This window comes from Centropristis striata, chromosome 16, assembly GCF_030273125.1.
Source record: "Centropristis striata isolate RG_2023a ecotype Rhode Island chromosome 16, C.striata_1.0, whole genome shotgun sequence".
In the NCBI taxonomy this organism is placed as follows: Eukaryota; Metazoa; Chordata; class Actinopteri; order Perciformes; family Serranidae; genus Centropristis; species Centropristis striata.
In genome coordinates, this window is record NC_081532.1 from 33,896,615 (window position 1) to 33,912,361 (window position 15,747).

General features: G+C 34.0%; 1 protein-coding gene across 4 annotated transcripts in view; it reads right to left on the bottom strand.

The window, feature by feature from the left end:
• kcnh5b (potassium voltage-gated channel, subfamily H (eag-related), member 5b) overlaps window positions 1-15,747 on the bottom strand; it is a 207,322-nt gene that overhangs the window by 152,545 nt on the left and 39,030 nt on the right. For all 4 annotated transcript variants that reach the window (XM_059352752.1, XM_059352749.1, XM_059352751.1 and 1 more), the window contains exon 6: window positions 14,922-15,314. In XM_059352752.1, the coding sequence (XP_059208735.1) occupies window positions 14,922-15,314 (393 nt within the window). The remainder of the gene's footprint in view (window positions 1-14,921; window positions 15,315-15,747) is intronic.

The window sequence follows — 15,747 nt, forward strand, 5'->3', positions numbered from 1 at the left end:
AGGATCTTACATCATTTGTGTTTCTCAGCCGAGGCCTACTTCAGTGGCTGTGTTGATGTAACTGCTGACCTGTGTGTGTCTGTGTAGGTGTTGCTCCAGCTCCAAAATGTCAACAGGAAGAGAAAAATATTTACACCTTCAAGAAAAACTCTGTTTTTGTATAACTTGTAGGTGTTGTTCTTCTCCTTTGTACTGCTGAGGATGACATGTTACCAGCATCTTAAGATCTGAAGAACCAACATCACCACTGGCGGTTCTAGACCAATTTTACTGTGGGGGCCAAGGAGGGGCCAGTGTTTAATCAGAGGGGCACATTAGCACATGAAAAAATGGCAAAGATGATATTTAAGTATTCAAAATTTTTGAATGTATGGAAAAAGACACAATATGACCAAAAAAGACACAAAAGGAGAAGACAGAATAACCAAAAAAAAACCCACAGAAGACATAAAAATGACAAAAAAAGACACAAAATTACCAAAAAAAGACACAAAATTACCAAAAAAAGACACAAAATGACTTACAAAGACACCTAAAGACATGAAAAGGATTCAAAAATGGACAAAATAGCCCTATAAGACTCAATGGAGTTAAACTATTATACAATGTACACATTCTGGGTTCCTTTTGTGTACAATGAGATATTGTTTGAACAAAAAAAAGGTTAGAATTGTTCCATTGTTCATTGTTATAAATTGATCATTTTATTATTAATTTGACACAGGGAGGCCCTGGAGGCCCCTGTGGAGAACCACCACTGAACATCACATTAAAAACTGACATGCTTCTTCTTAACAGCAACTCTACACTGGAAAAAATGGCTGACCTGCAGCATTCTCCTGTTGGTGTTCACTCTTGTTCTGAGCTGCAGGTGCTGCAGGTGACTGACTGGTTCTGCAACTTTGTTAAGTTTGTGTTTACTACAAGGATCATTTTTTTTTGTGCACTACCTGCATGTTTACCTGTGTTGCTCATTCCACAAATGCATGATCCTTACAAGTTATAGCTCGTTGTAAAGGTAAGTAATCAGGCTATCCAACAATATAATACACACCAATGAGTGTTATTAAAGAGGAGAAATAACGTTTCCAGACTTTACATTAAGTGTAAATGCCATAAAGAGGTAGGTAAATTATTTTTATTACAAATATTAACCATAAAATATTAGTTGAAATCTGTAAATTAGAATAATGGGATATTATACATTTTTTATTTTTTTTTACAATTTTATTACATTTTTCAGTGGTCATCAATATCAAATTACAATGAATTCTAAGTTTAAAAAAATACACTTATGGCATAAGGCAACTTCATGTTTTCTTATTGTAAAAGTTTAACTTATCAAACATTATGTAAAAGGGGGGGGGTCAAAAGTCTTGAATAATATATATATATATATATATATATATATATATATATATATATATATATATATATATATATACATATATATATGTAGAACACTTAAAGTGTGGCCGGTAAACACAGATATTTACTGTATATTATTCAATTTTTTTTAAAGAAATGATCCGTAAAATAACTGATAGCTGTTTAGTGTATTTGACGGTAAATGTTTGGTAAATTTAACTGAATTTTTAAATTTTTTTACAGTGTATATTTCAATCTTCAGTCTCATTTAATGACTTTTTCTTGCTGTACTCTCCTCTGCCCGCTCTGTTTAAGCTCTCTGAGCGATTTATAACGGCCCAAAATAAACGGCAGTGTTTCACCTTTATATTGTTGCCACTGCCGCTCCATAATTTTATGAAATGTCATGACATCATAGTTGCATGACTTGGCAGAGCTGTCTGCTCCGCTGAACGCCAACCAATGCTCGTCTGCTCTCTCTTCACTCTGAACAGCTGGAACAACGACAGCACCTCAATCATTCTCAAAGTCATTAAAACAAACAAACAACAGCACCAGAACAACATGTTCTGCAGCTCCTTGTTTATGAAAGTCTGAGTGTATTTCTGTCTCGTGCTTTACAACTGCAGTCACTGTCTAATGGAGGTACTGGGACATTGTGCAGCATTCAGGTGCACCATGTTCAGAGGTGGGCAGAGTAGCCAAAAAATGTACTATTTCTCTATTCTATTAAAAAACTCTATTAAAAGTAAAAGTACTCATAAAAATAATTACTCAAGTAAGAGTAAAAAAGTATGCAGTGAAAAGACTACTCAAGTACTCAACAGTACAAGTACTGCGTTTTCTCCGGATTTATTTTTAAAAGCAACACAAACGGTATAAAATAGTAGCAAACAACATATAAAACAGCAATCTTCAAACTAAAGATACAATATATTGCCATAAGTTGCAAAGGGTGGACCGACATCATATTAAACCCTATGGATTAAGAATGGGATGTCACTTTAGTTCATATGTGAGTCAAGGCAGGTGACGGGCCGTTAAAAAGTGCGCGTTCACTGTTGCTATGGCTACGACCAACATGACAACACTTGTCATCTGACCCAAGTAGCTGCATTTGATTGGCAAGATCATTTTCTAATGTTTTTTTATTGGTTGAAAGCTGAAGACGTAGAAATAGATCTCGCATGTAATTAAAAAAAAGATTTAAAAAAAAAAAAAAAAGTAACTAGAACGGCGTAAAAGTACCGTTCCTTCTTCAAATATATACTCAAGTAAAAGTAAAAGTATGGTCCAAAAAAACTACTCCTAAAATTACAATTTATCCAAAAAGTTACTCAAGTATTTGTAACGGAGTAAATGTAGCGCGTTACTACCCACCTCTGACCATGTTAATACAGGGGAAAATGTATTTAAAAGCAATACAAAGTCATATATAATGCCAGAGAGCCTTACTGCATCATAGTCCAGTATATTTTCATACTTTGAATTGTCACCTGGTGCTTGAATTGTGTTTTCCTTTACAAAAATAATGTAATTAATGCATAAATTGGTGCACAACAACTAACATCCAGCCCCATAACTCCCCAACAAACATGTCAGCTGTTTAAAGATATTCCATGCTTGCTCTTCCAACAACTTCTTCCACTGACATCACAGAAAAATTTAATTCAGCTCAAGAATGAAAGAAAATGAGCCCAGTCTCTTCAACACAGTGAGCTGTACAGATTATTAATTAAACTCTGCTACTGGGTTGGTACTCATGACCAAAAAAAGTTGGATCGGTGCATTCCTGGTTCTAAAAAGCTGCAATCTGTGTTTTTATCTTGAGAGTTTTGGATCAACCAACTGAATAAAATAAATAAATAAATAAATAAATAAACATATATATATATATATATATAATATATATATATAAAGACTGGATAATAAACAATATATATATATATATATATATATATATATATATATATATATATATATGTGTGTGTATATTATTGTTTATTATCCAGTCTTTATCAAACTGCATTAAAGTAAAATGAATAAAATAAAATAATCTCCAAAAATGTAAACTAATAAAAGAAAGCTATTTTAATTAATTTGATCAATTACTATAATTACAATTTTAATAAATAAATAAATCATGTGCTTTTCCAAACTTTTTCATTTGAGGATTTTATTATTAAAAAATCTAAAAAACAAAGAGTCAATATCTTTGGGAGTTTTGGGCTGTTTGACAAAAACAAAAAATCTAAGAATTAAGACTTATGAAACTTCATAGACTAATCAGTTTACATGAGAAAAAATAAGCTGGTTAATTAATACATTTATAAATAAAAAATAACTCTTGCAGTCCTAGCTGTGACTTTATTTTTTATTTTATTTTTTTTGTTTAAGAGAAATAAAATACATACATAAAAAGATGTGCATTATAATACAACATACCTTAACAATAATAATGATAATAATAATAATAATAATAATAATAATGAAAAAAGGATCTTTAACTGAATGTACTGCAGTGTAAGAATATGAACTATAAAATAATATTTTGTTATAATTTGTTTAAGAGAAATAAAATACATACATAAAAAGATGTGCATTATAATACAACATACCTTAACAATAACAATAATAATAATAATAATAACGAAAAAAGGATCTTTAACTGAATGTACTGCAGTGTAAGAATATGAACTATAAAATAATAATAATGGTGATGAATAAAAATTAAATTAATGGGGCGTAACTGTAACCAAAAACAACTAAAATAAGATGTAGATTGTGAAAGTGTTTGTTTACATTCAACTCAGGTTGTAAATAACTATTCAGAAGTTTTCACCCTACTCATAGTGTCTTCACACAGTGAGACAGATGAGGAAAGTTCTCCAGTGGAGACCGGGTTATATCAGGACTCCTGAGGTCCTCACAAGTCCTGAATGTGAACATGTTTATGTGTTGCTACGTGAGCTGGCAGCACCTGCATGTCACCAGCCCAGCACGGCTTGGCAGGGTCCCCAGACCTGCATTAAAACAAAACTAAAAATACTCCCCGCCCGCCTGCTCCAGCCATCAGAGACGGCAACAAGGGGGATTCAATGAGTCTATAATAATCTGTGCTGCACCTCCAGACGCCCACACGCTGCCCTCCGTCAGCAGCAGCTACTCTCCCCACCTGCTAATACAACAAACACGGCAGTTTAGCCAACAGAAACTCTGACTGGTCCTCTTAAGGGGGAATTTACGTGCCATTGATTTCCTCTCAGCCCGTCTAAAGGACAGCAGCAGAAAACTTCAGTCAGCAGGATCTCAGAGAGTCCAGGAGGAGGAGAGACACACACACACACACACACACACAATCCGTGCAGCAGCAGTACACTGCAAAAAAGCCAACTTGTAGTTTTTTACCTAAAACAGTGATTTAAGTTGGTTTAACACTGACAGCCACGGCTCAACCTTGTGATAAATTTAAAAAAACAGGACGACAGCGCAGTTTTTTAAAGGGCAACGCACTTGAATAGAGCTCAGAATGACTGAAACTGTAGTTTTATTAAAACATCACACACTCTGGGACAAACTTGCCTTCAAAACAGCTTTTTAAAAATAGATTTTGTTGTGTTTTATATTGTTTTAAGCATTAAAAAAAATATGTGTCATGTACTTTTAAATGTACATTTCTTTTTTATTAACACAATAAAGATACATTAAAAAGAAATCTGGACGTTGTAATTTTCAATAACGTTCAGAATACAGACGCTCCTTGATGGTGAAATGCTGTATCAAGTTCACTGCAAAAAAGCCAACTTGTATTTTTTGGCCTAAAACAGTGATTTAAGTTGGTTTAACTTGGAAATATAAATTATTGATATTTAGGGCAATAATGTAAGTTAGCACAACAAAGGAAGCCAGTTGTCTGCTCAAAAACAAGTTGGTGAGTTGTTGTTACTTATATCTTTAAGTTGGGGTTCACAACAAGGGACAAGAGTTCTGATAACTCTTATTTCTTTGTTGTGAAATGCAGGAAAGCAGTGAAATTCTGTCATTAGCGAAAGCTAGCGGCTAATTGATGCTAGCGGCTAACTGATGCTAGCAGCGTTGCTTGTTACAGCTACAAGGGTAATTATTATTAGACCAAGAACAGTGGTATTATTACAGTTTTTTTGGCTTATTTTTTCCTTCTTAATTGCTTTCATATGTTTCAACTGATTTAATTTCATCTCTCCCTCCTTCACTTTACATTTTCAGTGCATTTAGAGAAGGATATAGCTAACTATTAGAGATGAAATTAAAAAATATTAAAAATTATTAAATTATTATAATATTATTAAATTATAATTAATTATAATTATTATTGACAATTAATTATAATTATAATTATTATACTTATTATTAAATTATAAATTATTAAAAAAATATTGAAAAAAAACAAACTGTAGAAAGTCTGGCAGCAAAAGTTTCCAGCACATCAACAGTAAACAAGGTATTTTATAGATTTTTTCTTTTTTTTAAAAGATAATATACAGTAAATATCTGAATTAAAATGTATTTTATACAGTATATAGTATTTGTAGATTAACTAAATTTCTCTTCATTTGATGGCAAGTGTTTGGCAATTTTTGTTGCTAGATTTTTGATCTTTTTTTTACATTATAAAGTTGCCTTAAATTTACATTCAGCACGATCTATATTTTTAATAAAAAATAGAATTCACTGTAATTTAACATTCAAAACCATTGAGAAATTTGTTTATACTGTAAAAAAAACAACAACTATAATGTACATTATATTAATTAACAGATCTCAACCTTAATTTTATGGTTAATATTTGTAATAATTAACTTTTTTTTTTGCACTAAATGTAGAAAAAAAAAACAAGTAATGTGATATTATGTGTTAAAGTTGTCCAGTTAAATAATGTTCCAGGTAGAACGGGGCCGCGAGAAGAAACTGCTTTCTGGAAATTGTTAAAAAGCCACTTGAGGACACGTAAACAGAAATCTTGGCAGGACTTTAACTACTTTATTTTTTTAACACCCTTGCTCAATGTATATTAGACTACAGGTTTCCATGGCAACAACACTCGTGCATTTTACACGAACCCACCAGTTAACTCCCACTGGAGTCTAATTTAAGGAAAAGGTTAAGCTGACAGACTTTGGGTGAAAATTTTGAGAACTTGAGTACTTTTTCTCTTCAGTGAGTGGACGAGGTGTAAAGAAACCATGAAGCAGTGGAGACTGATCAAAGTGTTTACATTTACAGGATCAGGTTTAACTACCAACTGGGCCTCTGTGAAGATACATGAAGATACAAGATACATTAACTCCAAACTCCCCTGTGAGCACCTGTCACATGAAACTGTTAGAATAAAGTTAAGCTAATTTCTAGAAGAAAACAACAAAGTCCAGAAAATTCCCTGAAGCCTGTCAAAGAGGAAGGCAACAGAGAATTTACAGAACACAACCAGGTAAAAACTGTCCCCTGATTTTTAAAATGAGATCTTTCATCCTCAGTGTAATGTCATCTTAATGTAGCACATATAACATATAAGGCATTATGGGCGGGGCTTCCTGAAACCCACGTTTTTTTCCATAAAAATCCAGCAAGAACTGGTTTTCCAATGTTCTAGATCAGGGGTGTCAAACTCTGGCCCGTGGGCCATATTTGGCCCACAGTATTATTATATTTGGCCCGCGAGGAAATACCAAAATATAATACTACAAATCCCAGAATGCTCTGCTCTTGTTTTGGCTTGAACACAGTAGATCAGTGTGCAGCAAACTGAGCAACAATTAAAGTTGTCTTTATGCACTTTTTCTTGCTAGTCCAAGGCTTGAATGGTTGCACATTCATTGAAGGATATTATTATTAGTCATTTGGTTTATTATTGTTATTTTATTCTTACATTTATTTTTAGCCTGTGGAAAAAACATTACTGTTAAATTTAAATTTAAAGAAGGCCGCATATAAAATAAAGGGACATACGATTTTTATTTAAATTTTATTTAAAAAATGAATGCCATTGACGTGTTTGTTTGTTTTATTTGATATTCGATTTTGAATATTTGCAATATTAAGTTATATCAAGCTTTGCTTGTTCCGTTTCGTTTGAACTTGTTTAGGCCAATTTTTTCAATAAATATCAATGTTGGCCTGTGACTTTGTCCAAGTTTAACATTTTTTGCCCATTGTGTATTTGAGTTTGACACCCCTGGTTTAGATGGTTTCCTCAACCCCTCCCTGTGCTGAGTTAGCAGTTTGTCAAGGCCCACTAACCCTTTTATAATTATGTAATTTGTATACTTGTGATGATTAATACTTATGCATATTTTTATACGTATAAACAAAAAATAATGAAAGTTTTACTGGTGATCGAAACATTACGAAGAGAGCGATAAACATAGATAATGAAACTCCCACATTCCTCTTCACCAGAGAGAGAGAGATGTGTGTATACTGTAGTAATCACAACAGATTAAGATTAAGATTTCCCTTATTTGTCCCACAATGGGGAAATTCAACCTCTGCATTTAACCCATCCTTTACACGCCAGTGAACACACCATGCTTGGAGCAGTGAGGGTTAGTTTCCACTTCAGCCCAAGGCGACCCTCCGGTTACAAGCCTGATTCTATCTTAACCTCTCGGCCACGGACTGCCCTTGCAGAACTAATAACATTTCCTCCACATTGTACTCTGTGTTTGGTGCTATTAGCAAGTGTTAGCATGCCAACACAATGAATAATAACTGCTGAACAACCAGAATGTTAGCACTGTTTTTGTGAGCATGCTTACATAGCTATAGGCTTATTTTACAATTGATTTGTTTAGTCGGTAACACTTTACAATAACCAACTAAATGATGTTTCTAGATGGTTTATAAACCAATTATTAACCATTTACAAAGTGCTATACATATTTAATCTTTAAATGTTTTAAACCGATTTCTTAAAGGTATATGAAACATTTCAAAACCACATAGCATACTTAATATGGTGTTAAAAATGTTATAATGAGTGCAACTAAAACTATTAATTAACTATTAATTATAATATATTGGTTTGTTAATGGTAAAGTAACTATAAACTTACATTGATATACCATCTTTTTGCCATTTACAAATCATTTAGTTAGTTAAACATTAATAAAATTATGTATTTACCATTCTAATTGGCCTATATACGGTTTATAAATGATGAATAAACATTAATAAACTATCTGTTTACCATTTATAAATGATGTTTATTGTAAAGTGTTACCGTTTAGTCTATAAATGCAACATAATAACGCTACATAATAGTGATAAATTAGAGTGATAAATGACTATCAAAAGACCCCAGAACCCGAAGTCTTTAAATTTAGTACAAATGTCCAACCACGAGTCTAAAACCCAAATATATGCTAATGAAAGATGGGCGGAAGCAGCAACATTTTTCTTGTTAAACAACTAAATTATCGATGAAAGTTGTTGCAAGAAGATGCCCAGGGATTATTTTGTTTTGACCCTGATGAAGACTCTTTAAGTCAAAAGTGTTGGTCATCCATTTTTTATGAAAGGATTTTAACTAAAAAGCAGCTATTTAGACTGCTTATCCATACTGTTGACTTCCATTAAAAGTAGACAGTCAGTATTATTTTAATTCTTCCTCTACTTCTTGCCTTGTCCTTGAAAAGTACCTTGTTTTTTACTTCATCATCATCACCACCACTACTTTTCTTGATCTAGTGCAGCACTAACTATCTTCTCTTTACTTTAAGACCTGCTGAACTATCAAAATTTGAGTGTTTTGTTTCTTAAGACGAAAATAAAATCCTGAAGGAGGTGTAGAGTCATTTTTCTTGGCATAGAAAAATCATTACATGTTGAAAATTCAGCTTGTGCAGCTTAAATACTGGTATTATTATCATTATTACTGGCGTTCAAAAAACTCATGTGATTAAGCCTCCACTTGGCAGACACACACACACACACGCACCAACACAATAATAGATTTCTGTGCACAAACACACACCCACAGCATGTGTTCACAAAGTGTGTTTTTATAAACAAAAACACACCCCCTCATAAAAAAGATTAAATGTTCCTCCATGAAACAAACTGAAAAATGCATGAGAACACGTTTGTTCTTTTTTTGCTTTCATTAGACGCTCTGGCTGCAGTCTAATTAATTCTTGAGGAAATCAAGTGGAAAATCACCTCTAATGGACTTCAGGCCATATTGATATAACTCCTGGATATCTGATGGGCGTTAATGGGCATGAAAAATACTGGGAGCAGGTCTGATCCCTCAGAGAGCATCGCCCAGGAATCAAACAACAGGTTCAGGGTCTGAAACTCCCAGAGGAGCAGATATTCAAACTAATAAGACACCAAACATGCTGCAGATCAGTGAGCTCTGTGAGAGGAAGTGAAGTGAGTTGAGGTGAAGCCAAACAGTCACGCTGCATTCACGTGCTGTCTGAATAATCCGAAAACTGACTTCTAGACTGGAAAAATTTGCATGATCGACCCTTCTCAGGTCGAAATAACTCAACCAAAAGAAAGTCAACCAAAGTTTTTGGATAACCATCATTTATAAATGGTAAACAGATAGTTTATTAATGTTTAATCACCGTTTATAAACCGTATATAGGCCATTTAGAATGGTAAATATGTCATTTATTAATGTTTAACTAACTACATAATTTATAAATGACAAATAGATGGTTTATTAATGTAAGTTTATAGTTACTTTACCATTAAAAAACAATTTAATTATAATTAATAGTTCATTAATAGCTTTAGTTGCACTCATTTTAACATTTCAAACACCATATTAAGTATGTTAATGATTTTGAAATTATTCATATACCTTTAAGAAATTGGTTGAAAACATTTAAAGATTAAATTTGTATAGCACTTGGTGGTTAATGGTTAATAATTGGTTTATAAACCATCTATAAACATTACTTAGTTGGTTATTGTAAAGTGTTACCAGTTTTTGCACAGAGCCTGTAGAGTCGAGGATAGTTTATGTTGGGTTAATCGTAATAAAAAAAATTATTTGTAATTTGTAATATTAGGTTGAAAGTGTTAGTTGCTGTCCAGTAAGAGTGGCTAAGTTTAGTTAGAAAAGTTATTTATTAACCTGAAAACAAGTCAGGTAAAGCAATATTTTAGTGATTTCAGAGAATAAATGGGTTGTTTAACCCCTTGAACCCCAACAAGCTGTTTCAGAGTGTTTTCTTGCAATATATAAAATATATATAAAATGTGTAAGTGCTGCAGCTGTGGAATCAGGACAGAAGTGGGAACAACTAAAAGAAGTCTTTGTGCAGAATAACACAGTTAGAATGACAGAAATCAGAAAAAAAGAAAAAGATGAAAGTTTAATTTCTCTGATAATTTTTTTTTAATTGTATAAAATGGAATTTATATATAAAGATTTTTCCAAGTGCCACGAGTGTCATGAATGTTGTAAAAACAGTTTTCTCAACATATTGTACATATTGAATTATTGTTATGTTTCCAGCCTCTCCTGTCCTCTCCTCTCAGCTCTGTGTAAACAGCCTCTCCTGTCCTCTCCTCTCTGCTCTGTGTAAACAGATTTTCAGTGAATATTTGTCACATATGACATGTTTTTAACAGGATCTGGTTAGTGCAAATGCTTTATTTTAAATGGCACATGTAGAAAAAAAGAGATTCTGACACAAATATCGATATTTTATGCTTCGTTTTGGTCACTTTTTATCACGGATACATTCAAGGACTGTCCGAATGCTCAAATTCCAAGGATAATTAATAATTTATACAAGTGAAGAAAACATACTTTTCAAAGGTGGGGTTCAGAGGGTTAAACGCTCTGAGCAATGAAATAAAACACACATTATTCCACATTATGACTCACAGCTCACGAAAGTCAGAAGAACGACTCCCGAACTTGGAAAATGGGAGGATCCAAGGAGCACAGAAATGTAATTCTGCATGCTAACAGATTCAGATACATCCATGTAACTAGAGAATGAAAGTATTGACTGTTTAAGTATTTCAATAATGGATTTGCAGCTCTGACACTGAAAGACTACTGAGAAGTTAGAACTTCCAATTATTTTCCACTTTCACAGGCAAACTGCCATCCATTATCTCAGCCAGAATAAAAACAGCACACTATCAATTATTAATCAGTAAACCTAATGAGCTTATTAAGTAAAAAACGGCACCTGCTGTTGCGTCTCATACAAGACAATCAGCTTTGTGAGGCTGTAATTGGACACTGTGGCGCTTTGAGCTGCATGGAGACATATGCTCACAGCGACGGTCACAATAACTGAGCTTTAACACTCAAGTTGTGTTTGCATGCTCATGTTTGCCGGTCTGCACCAAAGACACGGTTCAGCTGAAGATGGAGGGAATGTCTGTGCAAAATTGTGGGGACATGTTGAAATGTCTGACGATCTAAAAGTTATTAGGATGCATCATCTGACAACAATGAATGTTTGCACCAAAATTTTGATAGGCAGGCTGTACACGGCAAAAAAAGAAAAGTTGGGTGAACCCAAAATTTCAAGGCAACAAACTTCGATAAAATTTTAAGTTGGACAATTAAACAAAATATTTTAAGTTTTGTTTTTGAGTTTGCTCAACTCTGAATTTCTCTGGCACGATTGTAACGCTGCTATGAAATGTCAGCTAATGTTGCGACCACAATTTTGAGTTAGCATTGATACGCTAATGGCTACTCTTGTAGCTGTAACAAGCAGCGCCGCTAGCAACAGTTAGCCGCTAGCATCAGTTAGCCGCTAGCATCAGTTAGCCGCTAGCTTTCGCTAATGACCGAATTTCACAACAAAGAAATAAGAGTTATCAGAACTATTGTCCCTTGTTGTGAACCCCAACTTAAAGATATAAGTAACAACAACAACTAACACCAACTTGTTGTGCTAACTTACATTATTGCCCTAAATGTCAATAATTTATATTTCCAAGTTTTACCAACTTAAATCACTGTTTTAGGCCAAAAAATACACGTTGGCTTTTTTGCAGTGTATAAAGAACAACATCGCACGGAACATTTAGAATATTTTATATTGAAAGTTGCTACTTTTGCTTGTAGTATACACTGTAAAAAAAGATTAGTTGACTCAACTTAACTAAGTCAAGTCATCTTGTTGCTTTGACTGAGTTCATTTGAGTCAATTTATAGTGTCAAGTTTATTACACTACAAAATATAAGTTGATGCAACATGTAGTCTGTTGACTGAACTTCCTTTATCAAGTTAGTTGGACTACAAAATAGTATTTGAGCTAACTGTAGAGATGTTGGTTGAATGTATTTTATCAAGTTCCTACAAATGTGAATCAAGTTGGCTCAACATGAAATACATAATTGATACAACAAGCAGTTTGGTGACTCTACTTTCTTTATCAAGTTATGTGGACTTGAAAACATTACTTAAGATAACTTAAAAAAAGATGTTGGTTGAACTTATTTTATCAAGTTAGCGCAACATATATATTTTTTCTCAACCTCTATTGCCAAGTTACTTGAGTTTAAGCAAACTAATATTTACAAAGAATCTACATGAGAATTAGCCAGTCAAACGTCAATATTAATACATGGAAAAAATAGCTGAGAGCTGAGGCTATAGCCTGTTCCAATTAAAAGTACCATTCACACAAAAAATAAGTCACACTCTGCTGACACACTGCACCAACACACTGAGGACAGGCTGCTCGGGCTGACAGTCGCAGTGGGAGGAGGCGTCCCGCTCCCGTTCTGCAGGGACAGGATGCAACGAGCACTTAATCCACGGGCCGAGGAAGCAGGGAGGTCCGGACGAGGGATTTTGGATATTGTAACAAGGCTTAAGCATTTTCTTTCCCTGTTTTTAAAGGCTTCATTACAGGGAAGTGATGTCATTTTCGTATATGTACACTGTAAAAAACCTTTGTAGAAATTACAGTAAAACACTGTCAAATTGCATCAGAAATAGGTTGTCAAATTAAACATTGTACATCACCGTAGTGAATACTTTTAATTACTGTAAATCAAAGAATGTCATAAAACTTTAAATTCAACTGCCATAAACTGCAGAAAACACACAGTTTTAGTGTAAAAATATAAAATTTTGATGTAAAATTAATGGAGAAATACCATGATGACACAATTATCCTAAAAGTAATGGGATTATTCAGTATAAATTACAGTTTTTGCTGATATTTACATTTACATACGCTCACTGTATTTTTTACAGTGAAGTTCTGGCAACCAAAGCTGCCGGTATTTTACCGTAAATTAAACAGATTTTTTTTTACAGTGTACCTAAATCTCATTGTGTGAATGTTTTGTTAAAGCACCACCCTACAATATTATCGCAATATCATTATTGAGGCATTTTGTCGAAAATATTGTGATATTTGATTTTTCCTCCATATTTCCCAGCCCTTCTGTAAAGCTCACAGCTGGAGCCACCCTGACCTCACTTTTTGTCTTTAATAACAATAAGTAACCATAACCTGCAGCTGACTCACATCATTTTACTGCTTTTACAGTAGTGAGGCAGCTTGGAGGGAAATATTTTCACCTCATTTTCATGGACATTACAGAAACCAGATCATCAGTTACCTGGATGTTTTATCTGGATAATAGCATCTGTATTCATAAGCAATCTTGTTTTCTCAATTTTGGCGACCTGTTTAGGTGAACTTCCTCCAGAGATGTTATTCTGTTATCCTCTGTGTGAGATCTGATAACAAACAGGAGCCAGACCACCTGCAGATGAGGTCCGGCCAATCTGATCACATTCTGCATGAGTTTACACCTGCAGTAAATGAGTTTTTCCTGATACAAATCCCATGTTAATAACAGGCGTAACTGGGGTCACAGACATGCACTGAGACTCAGCGGCTGCCAGGCCCGACCAATCAGCAGACGGCAGGAGTGTTGACCCAGTGACATCATGATTTTTCAGCAGGCACTCGAGATATTACAAGCTTAGTTCTGCAAAGTCATGACCTTTTCCTTCTTGCATTAGTTTTCAATTTTGTATTTTGACACACAAACTACTGAGAAGCAAGGTTATTATAGTTAACGAAAACTAACGAAATAACGAAAACTAGAATGGAAAAAACATTTTCGTTAACTGAAATAAAAATAAAAACTAGAGTTTTTTAAAAAACAATAACTAACTGAAACTGTATTGTGTGGTTACAAAACTAACTAAAACTAACTAAAATTATAGTGAAAATGTCCTTAGTTTTCGTCTTTGACAACTTTTTTCATACATAAACCTTTTTGGTTGATATGAAATCTATTTCATCTATCTGGTTTTATGACTTAGTAAATTTATTGGGGCTGAGATGGATCAGACAAAGGAAATAAAGGAAACATTTATTGTGACCTTATTGAATCTGGCACCCAAAAAATACCCCATTACAAAAAACTAAAACTAACTAAAACTAAACTAAAACTAAACATTTTCCAAAAAATAAAACTAATCAAAACTAGCAAACTCACTCTAAATGAAAAATCCCAAACTATTATAACCTTGCTGAGAAGTTTACAGCAACCCTACCTCGTCCACATTCTCGAAGGCGTTGATGATGTCATAGGGCAGGCAGGACAGCAGGTCGATGACGAACCAGGTCTTCAGGTAGTTCATGCGGATGAGCTTGGGGTCGGAGATGACCTCGCCGCCGGGACCCACGAAGGTGGTGTGGAAGTTGAGGACGATGTCCACCAGGAAGATGACGTCCACCACGCTGTCCAGCACCAGCCACACGATGTTGTTCTGCTTGGTCTTGAAGGAGACGTTGTAGGGCACCATGATGGCCGTGTAGAAGGTGAGGATGAGGATGACCCAGTCCCACGTGGTCTTGAAGGTGCAGTAGTGGAGGATGATGTGGGGCGGCGTCTTGGGCGCCTCCTGCTTGTACTGAGGGAGGATGTCGGAGTTTAGCTGCAAAACCTGCAGACAGAGCAAGAAACACTGACTCAGCATGACCAAGTACACTTCTTCTATACGAGTTCATTAAAAAGAGCCTTTAAATATGAGCGGACAATTGGGGGCATTTTGTTGGACCGACATGTTTTTGTGCACATTTTCTTTTTACATTAATGATTAAGTGGTGGCTGGCTGGCTGTCTGTTGCTTCTGTTTTGTTTTATCTGTTTGTTTACTTTTATTTTTTTTATTTATTTATTTATTTATTTATTTATTTATTTTTATTTTTATTTTTATTTTTATTTTTATTTTTATTTTTATTTTTTATTTATTTTTTTATTTTTTTCTCTGTTGGGTTTTTTCTATGTTTCTTGTACTGTATGTGTCTGTATATATATATATGTGCCAAAACTTTGCATAAATAAAATTTACAACAAAAAAAGACCCTTTAATTAGTC